Below are 13265 nucleotides of genomic sequence, written 5' to 3'. Positions count from 1 at the left end.
GTTGATATTCAGTTACTAGAGTTAGTTATAAAAAAAAACTTTTACCGTCACTGTTCTGGTTCAACCCAGATATTGTTCTCGTTCAAAGCAGCTAAACCGGTGAAAACTGACTCGTTGCTGTGATTCACTCAAACTAGACCGGTTTTATTTGACTGGTGTTTTTTGTGTGTCATATATGTCGGAAACAGTTTTGAGTGGTCCACGAACAATAATGGAGACTCCAGCTGTCCATGGAAGATTTGAGGCAGATATTTTTTGCTCACCGACCTCAAATCTCAGAGACAAAAGTTTTGTCCAAATAAATTTCATTTTTGAATTCTGATTTTGATTATTTCCGAAATTCTTTTTTCTTCCAAGAATGAAGGGACCATAGAATCGTCCAAAACTGTTGAAACTTGAAAGCTTTCCAATTTTGCTCATCTGGGTTTCTCGATTGATCGTTAACCAGCAATGGAGGCAGAGAAATCCAAGCAAAATCCGGGTAAGAAGCCCGTAGAAGCAACAATGGAGCACGTGTTGGTGGCATTACGAGAGACCAAGGAGAAGAGAGAGATCAGGATTCAAAAACTGTTCGAATTCTTCGACAATTCGAAGTTAGGGTTCTTAGACGATACCCAGATCGAGAAAGGTTTGTCTTCGCTTAGTATTCCTCCAAAGTATAGGTACGCTAGTGATTTTCTTAAAGTCTGCGACTCGAATCGAGATGGGCGTGTGGACTACCAGGAGTTTCGTCGTTACATGGATGCTAAAGAGCTTGAGTTGTACAAGATTTTTCAGGCCATTGATATTGAACACAATGGCGACATTTGTCCAGCGGAGCTTTGGGAGGCTCTTGATAAAGCTGGTATGTGATTTTTGATTCTTATACTGTTCCATTCTTCTACTGTTACTTTGCAACTATCTTCCATAAGCAAAAGAGGAAACTTTTATGGGTTTATGGTTGTGGATTTTGCTTAAATTGTTAGTTACTGATAGATTGGTTGGTGACTTGAATTTGTGTGTTGTTGTTCGTTGATCCCTTGAAAATTGAAATGTCTTGATTTGTAGATTCTCAACGTATTAACAATGTCTGCCATTCCTTTGACATAGCCCTTGTTTGCAAAACCGTTGGTTGTGAGTAAATTAACTTCACAGTTATGGTCTTGTAGGCATTAAAATCAAAGATGAGGAACTTGCTTCTTTTATGGAGCATGTTGATAAGGACAACAACGGAATTATAACTTTTGAGGAGTGGAGGGATTTTCTTTTGCTAAACCCTCATGAAGCTACAATTGAGAACATTTATCATCACTGGGAAAGAGTATGCTTAATAGACATTGGAGAGCAAGCTGTTATACCAGATGGTATAAGTGCACACGCTCAAAGAAGCAAATTACTTCTCGCGGGAGGAATAGCAGGGGCTGTTTCTAGAACCGCAACTGCGCCTCTGGACCGTCTGAAAGTTGCTCTGCAAGTTCAACGGACAAATTTGGGTGTTGTCCCGACCATTAAGAAAATATGGAGAGAAGATAAGTTGTTGGGTTTCTTCAGAGGTAATGGGTTAAATGTAGCGAAAGTCGCTCCTGAAAGCGCTATAAAGTTTGCTGCTTATGAAATGCTGAAACCAATAATTGGGGGAGCGGATGGTGACATTGGTACAAGCGGGAGGCTTTTGGCTGGTGGATTGGCTGGTGCAGTGGCTCAAACAGCTATTTATCCTATGGATCTCGTGAAGACTCGGTTACAGACTTTTGTGAGTGAAGTTGGGACACCAAAGCTGTGGAAACTCACAAAGGATATTTGGATTCAAGAAGGACCCCGAGCTTTTTACAGGGGTCTTTGTCCTTCTCTAATTGGGATTATCCCTTACGCAGGAATTGACCTTGCTGCTTACGAAACTCTTAAAGACTTATCAAGGGCACATTTTCTTCATGACACTGCGGGTTAGTTACTTATCGTGCCTTGAAAGTTCTTGATATTTCTCATGATACTAAACCGTATATGATGTGCAGAGCCAGGTCCTTTGATACAACTGGGATGTGGAATGACTTCTGGAGCTCTTGGAGCATCGTGTGTTTACCCATTACAGGTCATAAGAACAAGGTAAAAACTCACAATCTTTAGCTTTTTGAGTTTATCTATTTCTTCGTTTTGGTTTGAAACTGAGTTTAGTCATTTATCATCAGAATGCAAGCTGATAGCTCAAAAACAAGCATGGGCCAAGAGTTTCTGAAAACGCTAAGAGGCGAAGGTCTAAAAGGTTTTTACAGAGGAATCTTCCCCAACTTCTTCAAAGTCATTCCTTCCGCAAGCATTTCGTACCTTGTCTACGAAGCTATGAAGAAAAATCTTGCCCTTGATTAAAAAAAGCAAGAAACCTAATGTTGTGTTCACAGAGAGATACAGTGAAAACTCCTTGATGGTGACGACAAAAAAAAAACTTGAGCTTTCCGTTTTCCTTTTTTTGGATTCGGTAAAGGTCATTCGAGTGTAGAAAATGTAACTTGATCTGATTGATTCTTGATTCTTCTTTAGTAGTTTGGTGAGTCCATAAACACTCATTTCTTAAGAAAATAGTTTTTATGCTAAATCGTTCGTTTCCCTTTAAAAGAGAAAACTTTAGAGGATCTGGTGAAGCTCTTTGATCAACTGAATGATAAATTATAGTAGTTGTTCATATCTCTTGAAGCTGTGTAGAACCCTTAAACATCTGCATCAGTTTCATGCCCAATTCATCACTTCCGGCAGAATCTCTAATGATTTCAAACAAAACTCTGTTTTCGCCAATGTCCTCTTCGCCATCACCTCTATTTCACCGTCTGCGTCGGCGTCGAAGGAGGTCGTGAGCTACGCGACTTCAGTTTTCAGATTCATCACAAACCCTTCAACGTTTTGTTTCAATACGATCATTAGGATTTGTACGCTTCATGAGCCGTCGTCTCTGTCTTCTAAACGTTTCTTCGTCGAGATGCGACGTCGCTCTGTTCCTCCAGATTTCCACACTTTCCCTTTCGTATTCAAGGCTTGTGCAGCAAAGAAGAATGGTGATCTTACATTAGTCAAGACTCTGCATTGTCAAGCTTTGAGATTCGGATTGTTATCTGATTTGTTCACTTTGAACACTCTGATTCGTGTTTACTCATTGATTGCTCCAATCGATAGTGCCTTGCAACTGTTCGACGAAAATCCTCAAAGAGATGTTGTTACCTACAATGTGTTGATCGACGGGTTAGTGAAGGCACGTGAGATTGTTCGTGCAAGAGAGTTGTTTGATTCAATGCCCTTACGTGATTTGGTTTCGTGGAATAGTCTCATTTCTGGTTATGCGCAGATGAATCATTGCAGAGAAGCAATCAAACTCTTCGACGAGATGGTTGCTTTGGGTCTAAAACCCGATAATGTCGCCATTGTTTCAACTCTTTCAGCTTGTGCACAATCAGGGGATTGGCAAAAAGGGAAAGCTATTCATGATTACACGAAAAGGAAGAGACTTTTCATTGATTCCTTCTTAGCTACTGGATTGGTGGATTTCTATGCAAAATGTGGTTTCATCGATACAGCGATGGAGATCTTCGAATTATGTTCAGATAAAACTTTATTCACATGGAATGCAATGATCACTGGTCTTGCAATGCACGGTAACGGTGAGCTAACGGTTGATTACTTCCGTAAGATGGTTAGTTCTGGAATCAAACCAGACGGAGTAACCTTCATAAGTGTTTTAGTGGGTTGCAGCCATTCTGGTCTAGTTGATGAAGCCAGGAACCTTTTTGACCAAATGAGATCTTTGTATGATGTTAATAGAGAGATGAAGCATTACGGGTGTATGGCGGATTTGCTTGGAAGAGCAGGATTGATCGAAGAAGCAGCGGAAATGATCGAGCAAATGCCTAAAGATGGAGGAAACAGAGAGAAACTCTTAGCATGGAGCGGTTTGTTAGGCGGATGCAGAATCCACGGGAACATAGAGATCGCGGAGAAAGCCGCAAATCGAGTCAAGGCGTTGAGTCCCGAAGATGGAGGAGTGTATAAAGTTATGGTGGAAATGTATGCAAACGCAGAGAGATGGGAGGAAGTAGTTAAGGTTAGAGAAATAATAGACAGAGACAAGAAAGTGAAGAAGAATGTTGGATTTAGTAAAGTTTTGTCATAGTTTGGATTTAATTAAAATTAATAAACTATGATTACTAATGTAACAATCATTAAGAGTAAGGACTTAAAAACTTTAATGGCCCAGGCCCAATAACTATGCTCAACTAGCTGTTAAATGTGTACGTACGTATATAGCAAAATAACAGTGCACGTAGAAGAGCTCGCTTTTGAATGACGTGGCCTGTTATGATTGGTTAGCTTCGCGTGGCGAGAGATTTGATTGGTGGAAACAACAAAATGACACACTCGACCGGGTCTACGGGATTGAATATATAATTTATTCAGAGAAACCGAAAAATACATATCACTCTTTCTCCTTCACGAGGGATTTTTGTTCCGATCTACTTCTCCGGCTTATCACCGATTTAGATCTAAGCCTGAGGTTTCCTTTTGCATTTTAGAGATTCCGAGAATGAGACAACGGCAACTATTTTCCGTGTTTTTGCTTCTCTTAGCTTTCGTTTCGTTCCAGAAGCTTTGCTACTGTGACGATCAAACGGTAATTTCGATTCTTCCTCTGTTCTTTGTAGATCCGAAGATTTAGATCGATCATTGTTTAGCTGAGTTCGTTTGGTTTTGGATTCTCGTTTCTGTTTCAGGTTCTGTATGAATCGTTCGATGAGCCTTTTGATGGCCGCTGGATCGTTTCGAAGAATAGTGATTACGAAGGTATATTATTGTCTTTGAATTCCCACTGCATTGTAGTTAGTGTATCGTTCTGATCTATATCTGTATTTGGAATTCAATTACTACTTACTTACTGTGATGTATTGCACTCAACATTATAGAGGAATCAAATCGAGTAGTTTGAATCAAATCTGACTATGTGGATGTTAATCAATTCTGATTTGGTGCTTTTTTGGTTATCAAATCGAATATGTTCCTCTTGTTGAAGACTTGAAGTTGTTGATGATTTTCCATTTTTGCATTGAAGCTTCTTGTTAAAGACGATTTTATCTGTTTCAGGTGTATGGAAGCATGCAAAGAGTGAAGGACATGAGGATTATGGACTTCTCGTGAGTGAGAAGGCTAGGAAGTATGGAATTGTGAAAGAGCTTGACGAGCCTCTAAACCTCAAGGAAGGAACTGTTGTTCTTCAGTACGAGGTTCGTTTCCAGGAAGGACTTGAGTGTGGTGGTGCTTACTTGAAGTACCTCCGTCCTCAGGAAGCTGGATGGACACCTCAGGGATTCGATAGTGAATCCCCTTACTCTATCATGTTTGGGCCTGACAAGTGTGGAGGTACGAACAAAGTGCATTTCATCTTGAAGCACAAGAATCCCAAGAGTGGCGAGTACGTTGAACACCATCTGAAGTTCCCTCCCTCTGTTCCTTATGACAAGCTTTCCCATGTCTACACCGCCATCTTGAAACCCGACAACGAGGTTAGAATTTTGGTTGATGGAGAGGAGAAGAAAAAGGCCAATTTACTCTCTGGTGAAGACTTTGAGCCTGCATTGATCCCTGCCAAGACCATCCCTGACCCTGAAGACAAGAAACCAGAGGATTGGGACGAAAGAGCCAAGATTCCTGATCCAAATGCCGTGAAGCCTGAGGACTGGGATGAGGATGCACCTATGGAGATTGAAGATGAGGAAGCTGAGAAACCCGAAGGATGGTTAGATGATGAGCCTGAGGAGGTCGACGACCCCGAAGCGACCAAGCCTGAAGATTGGGATGATGAGGAAGATGGTATGTGGGAGGCTCCTAAAATTGACAACCCCAAGTGTGAAGCAGCACCTGGTTGTGGTGAATGGAAGAGACCAATGAAGAGGAATCCTGCTTACAAGGGCAAATGGAGCTCACCTCTTATTGATAACCCGGCTTACAAGGGAATCTGGAAACCCAGAGATATCCCTAACCCTGACTACTTTGAGCTAGACAGACCCGATTACGAACCCATTGCAGCCATCGGTATTGAGATCTGGACAATGCAAGATGGTATCTTGTTTGACAACATCTTGATAGCGAAAGACGAGAAGGTCGCTGAGACTTACAGACAGACCACTTGGAAGCCCAAATTCGATGTTGAGAAAGAGAAACAAAAGGCAGAAGAGGAAGCTGCTGGCTCTGCAGATGGTCTCAAGAGCTACCAGGTAAATTGATTTTTCCCCATAATTAAACTTAATATTGATATATTATAAAGCTTTATGTATAAATACTTACCGCTGTATTTATGTGCATGATATTGCAGAAGGTTGTATTCGACCTCTTGAACAAGGTTGCAGATTTATCTTTCCTAAGTGCCTACAAGTCTAAGATCACGGTAAGTTCTCCCTCATTTACCATGTGATTTGTTGATGACTCGACCTTGAGTGATGATGTGAAATGTGTGTTTTGTAGGAACTGATTGAGAAAGCCGAGCAACAACCAAACTTAACCATTGGTGTCCTCGTCGCCATTGTGGTTGTATTCTTCTCGCTCTTCCTCAAGCTTATCTTTGGTGGCAAAAAGGTAAAAACAAAATTCCATAAAGAGTTTTATGCACAATGGTCATTTGTGGATAGTGAGAAGAATCTAATAAATATGGTATTATAGGCGGCGGCACCTGTGGAAAAGAAGAAACCAGAAGTAGCGGAGAGTTCAAAGAGTGGGGATGAGGCGGAGAAGAAGGAAGAAACCGCGGCACCACGCAAAAGGCAACCGAGACGTGATAATTAGAACAAGATTTTAAAGTAGTTTTCGAAGATGTGAAAGAAAAGTTCAGATTTATTTTTCTGTTTTTGGTTTTGGGTTGAATGTTGTTTTCTGCTGTAGCCTATAATGGTGTAACACCAAGTTTGAGAAATTTTTGTCTTTGGGCGAAGAAAAGAAAGGAGGAATATGTATGTGAAGACGGTTTGTTGACAGCCAAATTGTAGCTTCTATTTCTTTTTCATCCCCTTCAGTAGTAACAACTGGTTGCTTGAAACATTAGAGTTTTCTTATTTGAATCAAAAGAGTTTTTATAACGAAAGTTTTGGGAAGATTGAAAGAGTGTTAGCTATAAATTACAGAAGTTGTACACTTAGCAGAATAGAATCGCTTTTAGCGATATCAACCACTAGGAATGAAAAAGAGAATAATAGAGTCAGAAAAGGAGAATGAATAAGTGAAAGTGATATACCGTCTATTTTCTCAATAAAGAAAGCTCAAACATGTTGTCGATTTTGGTAACTGCAAAAATAAAGAACAAGAAGATCGTCTCGTTTCGTACTCCTAAATAGAAAATTTCTTTTGAAGTCTATAACCAAAAAAATTGATAAATTAAAAGAAGAAAAAAGATAAGAAAAAAAAAAAAAGAGTTCTAAACGTTACAAAAAGTTTGAGCAAACATCATCTCGCTTCTTTAACTCATTTAAAGAGAAACGATGGATTCTCTCTTCCTCCTCATGATGTCTTTTTGGACCATAAAGTTTTCACCGGTGTGAAACTTACCCGCGACCCGGTTTCCTGACTGGAACATTGTCCTCATCATCAGATTGGATATCTCCGTACTCCCAGATTCCGGTCCTAGATTTGCGAGCTTCGTCTTGGAACTTCTCAAGAGCATCAAGAGCGGCTTGCTTGTCTTTCGGTTCCCATCTCCTGCGTTTCTCCATCCTGGCTATTCCTTCCTGTGATCATAACAACACATTTCACTCTCAGGTTTCAGACAATACTCTTAACTCTTAAGTTTTGGAGGAGTTGAAGAGAAGGCGAAGCACTGACCTGAAGCATTGCTGCATTGACAGAGATCTCATCATCGACAGCGATGAGAGTTACAACGAGCTCAGTTCCAGTTCCTTGGCCCTTCACTTTGCCTCCTGAAGTATCTCTTTCCTCTACCACTGCCCTGAACTCTTTACCACTTTCGAGTGTTACGGTATGCAAATACTCTCCGGCGTCACGACCAAAGTCCTCTTCCTTGCCTGGAACTTTTATGTAGGCAAGTCTGCAGAGCTGTGCTAGCCCTGGTGCTGAGGATACTGAAGGGTCCACAGGGCGTATTGCGCTGTACGGAACTATTTCTTGGTTTCCATAATCGATGTAGAACACTTCAAATTCCTCCTCTGGAGATTGAACTGCTCCTCGAGGTCCATTAACAATCTTAACACAAATACGAAATACAATAAACAACCATAAGTGATAGTAAAAAAAGAAGAAATCATGGTTGGCATATTTAGAAACTTTATAATTTACCATTGCGCGGTTCCAGGAGTTATCGAGGCTAAATTGTGCAAGGACGATGTCACCCTTCTTAGGATTAAACGATCCAATAATGGGAGCGTCTTTAAGACTCAGAGCTGCAAGCTGGTTTTGAATCGAAGCTACTTTTTGATCGCCAACCGTCTGAACATAGAAACGACCGCCTCCAAGTACTTCCGTAACAACAACCTGAAGTGTTAAGCAATTAAGAGTGAATTGAGGTTTTGGTTTTAGTTTAGACGAAGACAAAGGAGACATTCCGGTCAATGACTTGTAGAACGAATAATACGGCTAAATTCACCTTTAGTGTTTCCTTCTGCCTGGTTTCTACTTTAGAACTACCGTTTACTACTTCCTCTCCTTCAACATAGTTTTCCCAAATCTGTGACATCATGCGGTTTAGCAAGTACAGTTTTTTTAACAAGATGCATTTCTTTAGTAAAATATATCATGTATTGATGTTTACCTTCAGTTTCTGATTTTTAGCAGATCGTTCTGCCATTTCAAGAATATGAGCTTCGGGAATCCTGTCTGCACCAAAGCCAGTCTGCATTTTTGCCAGGCCAGCTTCAAGAAGATATGTTCCTGCGTTCGTCTTTGAGTTTTTCTCCCACATTGATCCCAAGAAAGTACCGGTTCTATCCACATTTTCAACTACAATCTATGTGATTATAAGAAACTATGTAAGTTTCATAGAAAAGAAAAGAGAAGAAAGAAAAATTGAGATGTATCTTTGGCGTAATATGTCCATATTACCTCGACATCTCTCTGCATGATCTTACGTCTCATTAAAGCAATAGCTTCTTCCGAATAGGGTTCGCCACGGCCAGGACATCTGACACCAGAGAATGCAAAGGCAATGCTGCACGATTCTTTTGGAATGTATAGCTTGAACCGATGTCCACTTAGCACATATTCCACAACGGCAGATATCTGGTTGATTCTCTGCAGGGATGGCAGGAAATCTTTAGCCTTCTTGGCCGAGGCCACAGTCAGGTCTGCAATGTGTAGGGCTGGAGAATCCTTTGCAGAATGGATATTCTTCTTCCCAGCAATAGCACGAGCTTCAGCAGCCAGGAGAGCGTCATAATGGTTCGACCTCTCTTCAAAGTCACGATGTCGAACCACAGTCCCTAAGCCACGGGAAATAATGAGTTCAGCAATATTCGCTCCAGGAGTTGCTGCAGCTGCTACAGCTGTATCACCCTTGGTAGGAGATGGAAGGAACACTGAGCCGAAATCCATGACCCTATCACCAGCTCCAGAAGTAGTAACACCATCTCCTGGGCTAATCTTCCTTGAGTATTCCATTTGAACAATAACCTGAACCGGGAAAATGGATGTCAGTGATCGTGACCTGTGTGGCACACCGAGATGATTTAAGTAAGAAGGCACAACGCAATAGATACCTCCATTCCGATAAGCTTTTGTCTCAGAAACTCCTTGGCTTCGCGCGCATAAGGGGCAGGTTTCTCCTCTCTGCGTGGGTTACCCATTTTAGGAGACCTGATACTGGAAAGACAAACTCTGCGCTCCGCCATTGGGCTCCCGAATGGGATAGAATCATCAGCAACTACTAAGCAGTCCCCGCTCACAACTTCCACTACCTGAAGAGAGTACAAACTAGTAAGAACTAAGAACTGGTGAAATGTGCGGAAGGAAATATATTTACCAAGAAATGTGTGCAAGCAAATATTACCTTTCCGGTAAAATTCTGGTCATGAATTGCCTTGGAGTTGCTAGCTGGAGGGACGTAGTTTGCCCACATTTTCACCCGGTTTTTCTTGCATTGAAGTTCTGTAGCTTTCAATTTCTTTTTGGCTTCTTCATCCAACATGTTGGCACTCCACTCAACGTACTTAGCAAGACCCTGAGCAAAAGGAATAGTAGCCAGTGTCACAACTTTTATTCAACACCATCCAAAGATTATATTTGCATTTCGTATATCACAACTGCTGTATCAAATCTACCAAGAAAACCACAAACTAAGTAACAGGTCAACGTTAATCTTATATCTTTAAGTTACGCCAGCATCGTTGTGGCAAAGCCAAGCTTTGTTGGCCAATTAGTTCAATATGTAATCATGTCGAAAACCAAATAACCATCTAGTTTAGGCACGTACATTTTCAACCAGCTCCAAACCCAAGTCTTTAACTGTATCCCCATCGGAATAGTATACTGACCCAATCAGATTGTTGAACTTGTCAACGCCTTCAAGAACAATACGAACCTGCACAATCCAGCTCAACTTAGATCATCTAAATGTCAAATACAGATACGTGTAAGTTAATTTGTTGTAAAACCTCCTTACATCTCTATTAAGCACACGAAGCTCAGTAAAGTACTTGGCTTCCATTGCAAACGGATCAGAGGAAACCTCAACAGACGATGCTGCTGAGGCAGCAAGTCTCTGAGCTGTTGTTAGAGGGCCACGCGTCTCAGCAGAAGCATCTCCATTCGAAGTTGCTGTAACATCAGGATCAACGACAGCTTCTTGTGTTGATTGTCTCCTTCCCATCGATGGAGCCTACATAGAAAATTTCCAGCACTCTTACACCATGAAATTAAAATGTCAACTCCTCACGCAGTAAAAACAAGGAAACAAGATAACATACCTGGAGTCCAGCAACAAATACTTGAACAAACTGAAATTCCGGAAGAAGATAAACCCGAATGGTGCTGCCATCACGGACTTGCTCAACAATACCTTCCATGGGTTTGCCTTTACTTGCGGCTAAAAGACCCATGGCATCAAAATTGCCAGAATCTCCAACGGCAGAAGGAGGAAGATTTCTGATAGATGCCTCAGCAGCACCAGGAACCTGTATCAAGTTAATTCCATCACCAAATCAAGATCAAATACAGATGTCAAACTCTCCCAAGTCAATTTCAGTGGAAGATATATAATAATAAAACTCTCAGGAGAATCCCACAGAGATAAAAACCCAAATAACTTCAAGTTTGTTCCCCATATTTTGAGTAGACAATAGATAGAATTATACCACTGGTTTAGAAACTTCGACAGCCCAACAAGTTTTTCCTCAGTACTGAACTCTAGACGTGTTTTGATAAACCAAATTTAGAGAAACAGACTAAGAGACACCAACCTTGCTCCAACGACCAAATCCTTCCTGCTGAGCCTGCTCTTCAAGCTGTTCCAGCTCCGCAATGTAAGGACTAACCTTATCCTGATTCTGCTGACCTGGCCGTCTGACCTGTGCATATAAAGTACAAGCATTCCTCCACCGTATGAGAAAGCTGATGCGAGCATCATACCTTAGACAAGGCTATCTATGAAATAAAGCGGTAATCACCTTTGCCCAGCCATTTTGAACAACAAGCTTCGCAAGATTTTCGTTACCAAGGTAAACAGAGCCAAATTCTCTTCCGGCAATTGCTTCCACTTTGTAATCCACTTTGAAAGCAACCTCCTGCTCAAGAAAAAAAAAAGGTTTAAACTGTTAATATGAAGAAAACTTTTCAATTCCATAACTTATAACACATAAGTGATAAAGAGTTTAAACAAAGCACCTTTCCAATGCAAAGCTTCCTTAGAAACTCCCTGCTTTCCCATGCAAAAGGCTCATCTATACCTCCTCTGCGAGCCTGAAACAAAGGCAAACCAAACAATGAGAAACATAATAAGTAGCTATGAAATTGAAAACTTTTGTTAGTAAAAAGAGTTGTGAAAAGGAATGCTTTTTTAACAAAGCTGACCATCTTAGGAGCCATAAGAGAAGAAAGAGTGATGGTCTTTTCCGGAGGTGGGCCAGCTCTGTTGTGGGTCAAAGCCGTGATCACCAAGCAGTCTCCGGAGGTAACAGCCTTCACTCTCCCTTTGAGCCACTGGTTCTCAGTTGCTGCCCCAGTCGCCATGTTGGTGATTGGCTAAGACCTGCACGATAAACAATGAAAAAAAAAACATCAAACAATAGTAATCCTAACATCAAAAAGGTTACCCACTTACCACAATCACTAAAAACACTCGCGAAATGAGAATAAAGTTTTTTAAAAAAGGTTGTTTTCCTTTTCAAAATGATTGCATTGGTTCTTCTATGATTCATACTCCAACAAATCAATAAACACAACCATGATTCAGAAAACTTTTCTCACAGATCAATGAATCACAACACACACACAAAAAAAAAACAAAAAAAACTCACATGCATCAATTAAAACATAACATCATATAACCAAAAACGAATCACGAAACTCTACATTCGTCTCGATCTACACTACAGAGTTCGATCGAGCTAGAAAAAAACGAATTCTCACCAATCAAAACTTGCGATCGCAAAAAGCCAAAAGATCAGATCAGGATTGAATCTAAATACATCCAATTTGAATCAATAGACAGAGATAGATCTACGATGATGAACATACCTGAATTTATCCGTTATTGGTAAAAACTAGATCTGATGAAGAAATTAAAAAAAAAACGTAAATCAAAACTTAATTGTCTATGATGATTGATTTCAATCTGAGATTGATCTCAACAAAAGAGCTCAAAGACAATGAGATTGAAGAGAAAGAGACAGATTTAAAGAGAACGGATCTCGAGATTGAGAGAGAGAGAGCTGAGAAGAAGAAGATTGTGCAGAGGAGAGGTGGATGAAATATAAACAAGGACATCATGAGAGAAATCGGATATTATACTTATATATGTAATTTTACCCTAATACTTTTCATTTATTTACCTCTTTATGCCATTAAATATTTTAGATTTAATTTCGCAGAAAATAGTTTATTTTGAAGAAAAAAAATTTAAATTATTTACTACACTTGTTTATCTTTCTTAGAAAAATATGGGTTTTGTAAACTTTTTTAAAAAAGTTATGTGGTGAAAACAAATTTTAAAAAAGTTATGTTCTTTTTTTAAGCTACATTAAATCAATTCTATGTTTTTTTTTGTCAACAACTCAATTCTATGTATTTCTTTCTTATAATATAGCAATACAAACCATTTT

At 40.2% G+C, this 13265-nt stretch overlaps 4 protein-coding genes across 5 annotated transcripts; 3 read left to right on the top strand and 1 right to left on the bottom strand.

The window, feature by feature from the left end:
- The first annotated feature begins 201 nt into the window (after positions 1-201).
- Positions 202-2612, top strand: APC1 (Mitochondrial substrate carrier family protein). 2 transcript variants are annotated; one of them, NM_125575.4, is made up of 4 exons: positions 202-844; positions 1149-1922; positions 1992-2082; positions 2166-2612. In NM_125575.4, exons 1-4 carry the CDS (start codon positions 451-453, stop codon positions 2341-2343), a joined length of 1437 nt encoding a protein of 478 aa, NP_568940.1. In that variant the 5' UTR covers positions 202-450; the 3' UTR covers positions 2344-2612. The 2 variants fall into 2 exon arrangements, with proteins under 2 accessions (NP_568940.1, NP_001032121.1); NM_001037044.2 differs by having other exon boundaries at positions 316-869; positions 1169-1922; positions 2166-2567.
- On the top strand, positions 2571-4199 carry AT5G61800 (Pentatricopeptide repeat (PPR) superfamily protein). The gene has a single exon (NM_125574.3). The coding sequence runs from the start codon at positions 2633-2635 to the stop codon at positions 4130-4132; it is 1500 nt and encodes a 499-aa protein (NP_200988.1). The 5' UTR covers positions 2571-2632; the 3' UTR covers positions 4133-4199.
- Positions 4200-4285: 86 nt separating this feature from the next.
- On the top strand, positions 4286-7123 carry CNX1 (calnexin 1). The gene is made up of 6 exons (NM_125573.4): positions 4286-4630; positions 4731-4800; positions 5098-6227; positions 6326-6397; positions 6475-6585; positions 6670-7123. The coding sequence occupies exons 1-6, from the start codon at positions 4544-4546 to the stop codon at positions 6790-6792; spliced, it is 1593 nt and encodes a 530-aa protein (NP_200987.1). The 5' UTR covers positions 4286-4543; the 3' UTR covers positions 6793-7123.
- A 93-nt stretch (positions 7124-7216) lies between these two features.
- Positions 7217-12983, bottom strand: Tudor2 (TUDOR-SN protein 2). Its single transcript, NM_125572.3, has 16 exons — positions 12682-12983; positions 12016-12193; positions 11830-11904; positions 11613-11729; positions 11406-11513; positions 10914-11120; positions 10610-10825; positions 10421-10528; positions 9998-10168; positions 9708-9905; positions 9055-9621; positions 8765-8959; positions 8600-8680; positions 8293-8487; positions 7822-8199; positions 7217-7727 (listed from the first exon to the last, which is right to left on the bottom strand). Exons 2-16 carry the CDS (start codon positions 12172-12174, stop codon positions 7545-7547), a joined length of 2958 nt encoding a protein of 985 aa, NP_200986.1. The 5' UTR covers positions 12175-12193; positions 12682-12983; the 3' UTR covers positions 7217-7544.
- Positions 12984-13265: the final 282 nt, after the last annotated feature.

This window comes from Arabidopsis thaliana, chromosome 5 (genome assembly GCF_000001735.4).
Source record: "Arabidopsis thaliana chromosome 5, partial sequence".
Classification (NCBI taxonomy): domain Eukaryota; kingdom Viridiplantae; phylum Streptophyta; class Magnoliopsida; order Brassicales; family Brassicaceae; genus Arabidopsis; species Arabidopsis thaliana.
This window is presented reverse-complemented; position numbering and strand designations above follow the sequence as displayed.

What these genes read in the sequence shown, in the direction of transcription:
- AT5G61800 (NM_125574.3), top strand. Translation starts at nt 2,633, where the DNA reads ATGATAAATTATAGTAGTTGTTCATATCTCTTGAAGCTGTGTAGAACC.
- APC1 (NM_125575.4), top strand. Translation starts at nt 451, where the DNA reads ATGGAGGCAGAGAAATCCAAGCAAAATCCGGGTAAGAAGCCCGTAGAA. An exon ending in GGAGGCTCTTGATAAAGCTG is followed by an intron (nt 845 to 1,148) that starts GTATGTGATTTT and finishes ATGGTCTTGTAG; the next exon opens with GCATTAAAATCAAAGATGAG. An exon ending in TTTTCTTCATGACACTGCGG is followed by an intron (nt 1,923 to 1,991) that starts GTTAGTTACTTA and finishes TATGATGTGCAG; the next exon opens with AGCCAGGTCCTTTGATACAA.
- Tudor2 (NM_125572.3), bottom strand. Translation starts at nt 12,174, where the DNA reads ATGGCGACTGGGGCAGCAACTGAGAACCAGTGGCTCAAAGGGAGAGTG. An exon ending in GGCAGAAGGAAACACTAAAG is followed by an intron (nt 8,488 to 8,599) that starts GTGAATTTAGCC and finishes TTAACACTTCAG; the next exon opens with GTTGTTGTTACGGAAGTACT. An exon ending in ACTCCTGGAACCGCGCAATG is followed by an intron (nt 8,200 to 8,292) that starts GTAAATTATAAA and finishes ATTTGTGTTAAG; the next exon opens with ATTGTTAATGGACCTCGAGG.
- CNX1 (NM_125573.4), top strand. Translation starts at nt 4,544, where the DNA reads ATGAGACAACGGCAACTATTTTCCGTGTTTTTGCTTCTCTTAGCTTTC. An exon ending in ATGGTCTCAAGAGCTACCAG is followed by an intron (nt 6,228 to 6,325) that starts GTAAATTGATTT and finishes ATGATATTGCAG; the next exon opens with AAGGTTGTATTCGACCTCTT. An exon ending in CCTACAAGTCTAAGATCACG is followed by an intron (nt 6,398 to 6,474) that starts GTAAGTTCTCCC and finishes TGTGTTTTGTAG; the next exon opens with GAACTGATTGAGAAAGCCGA.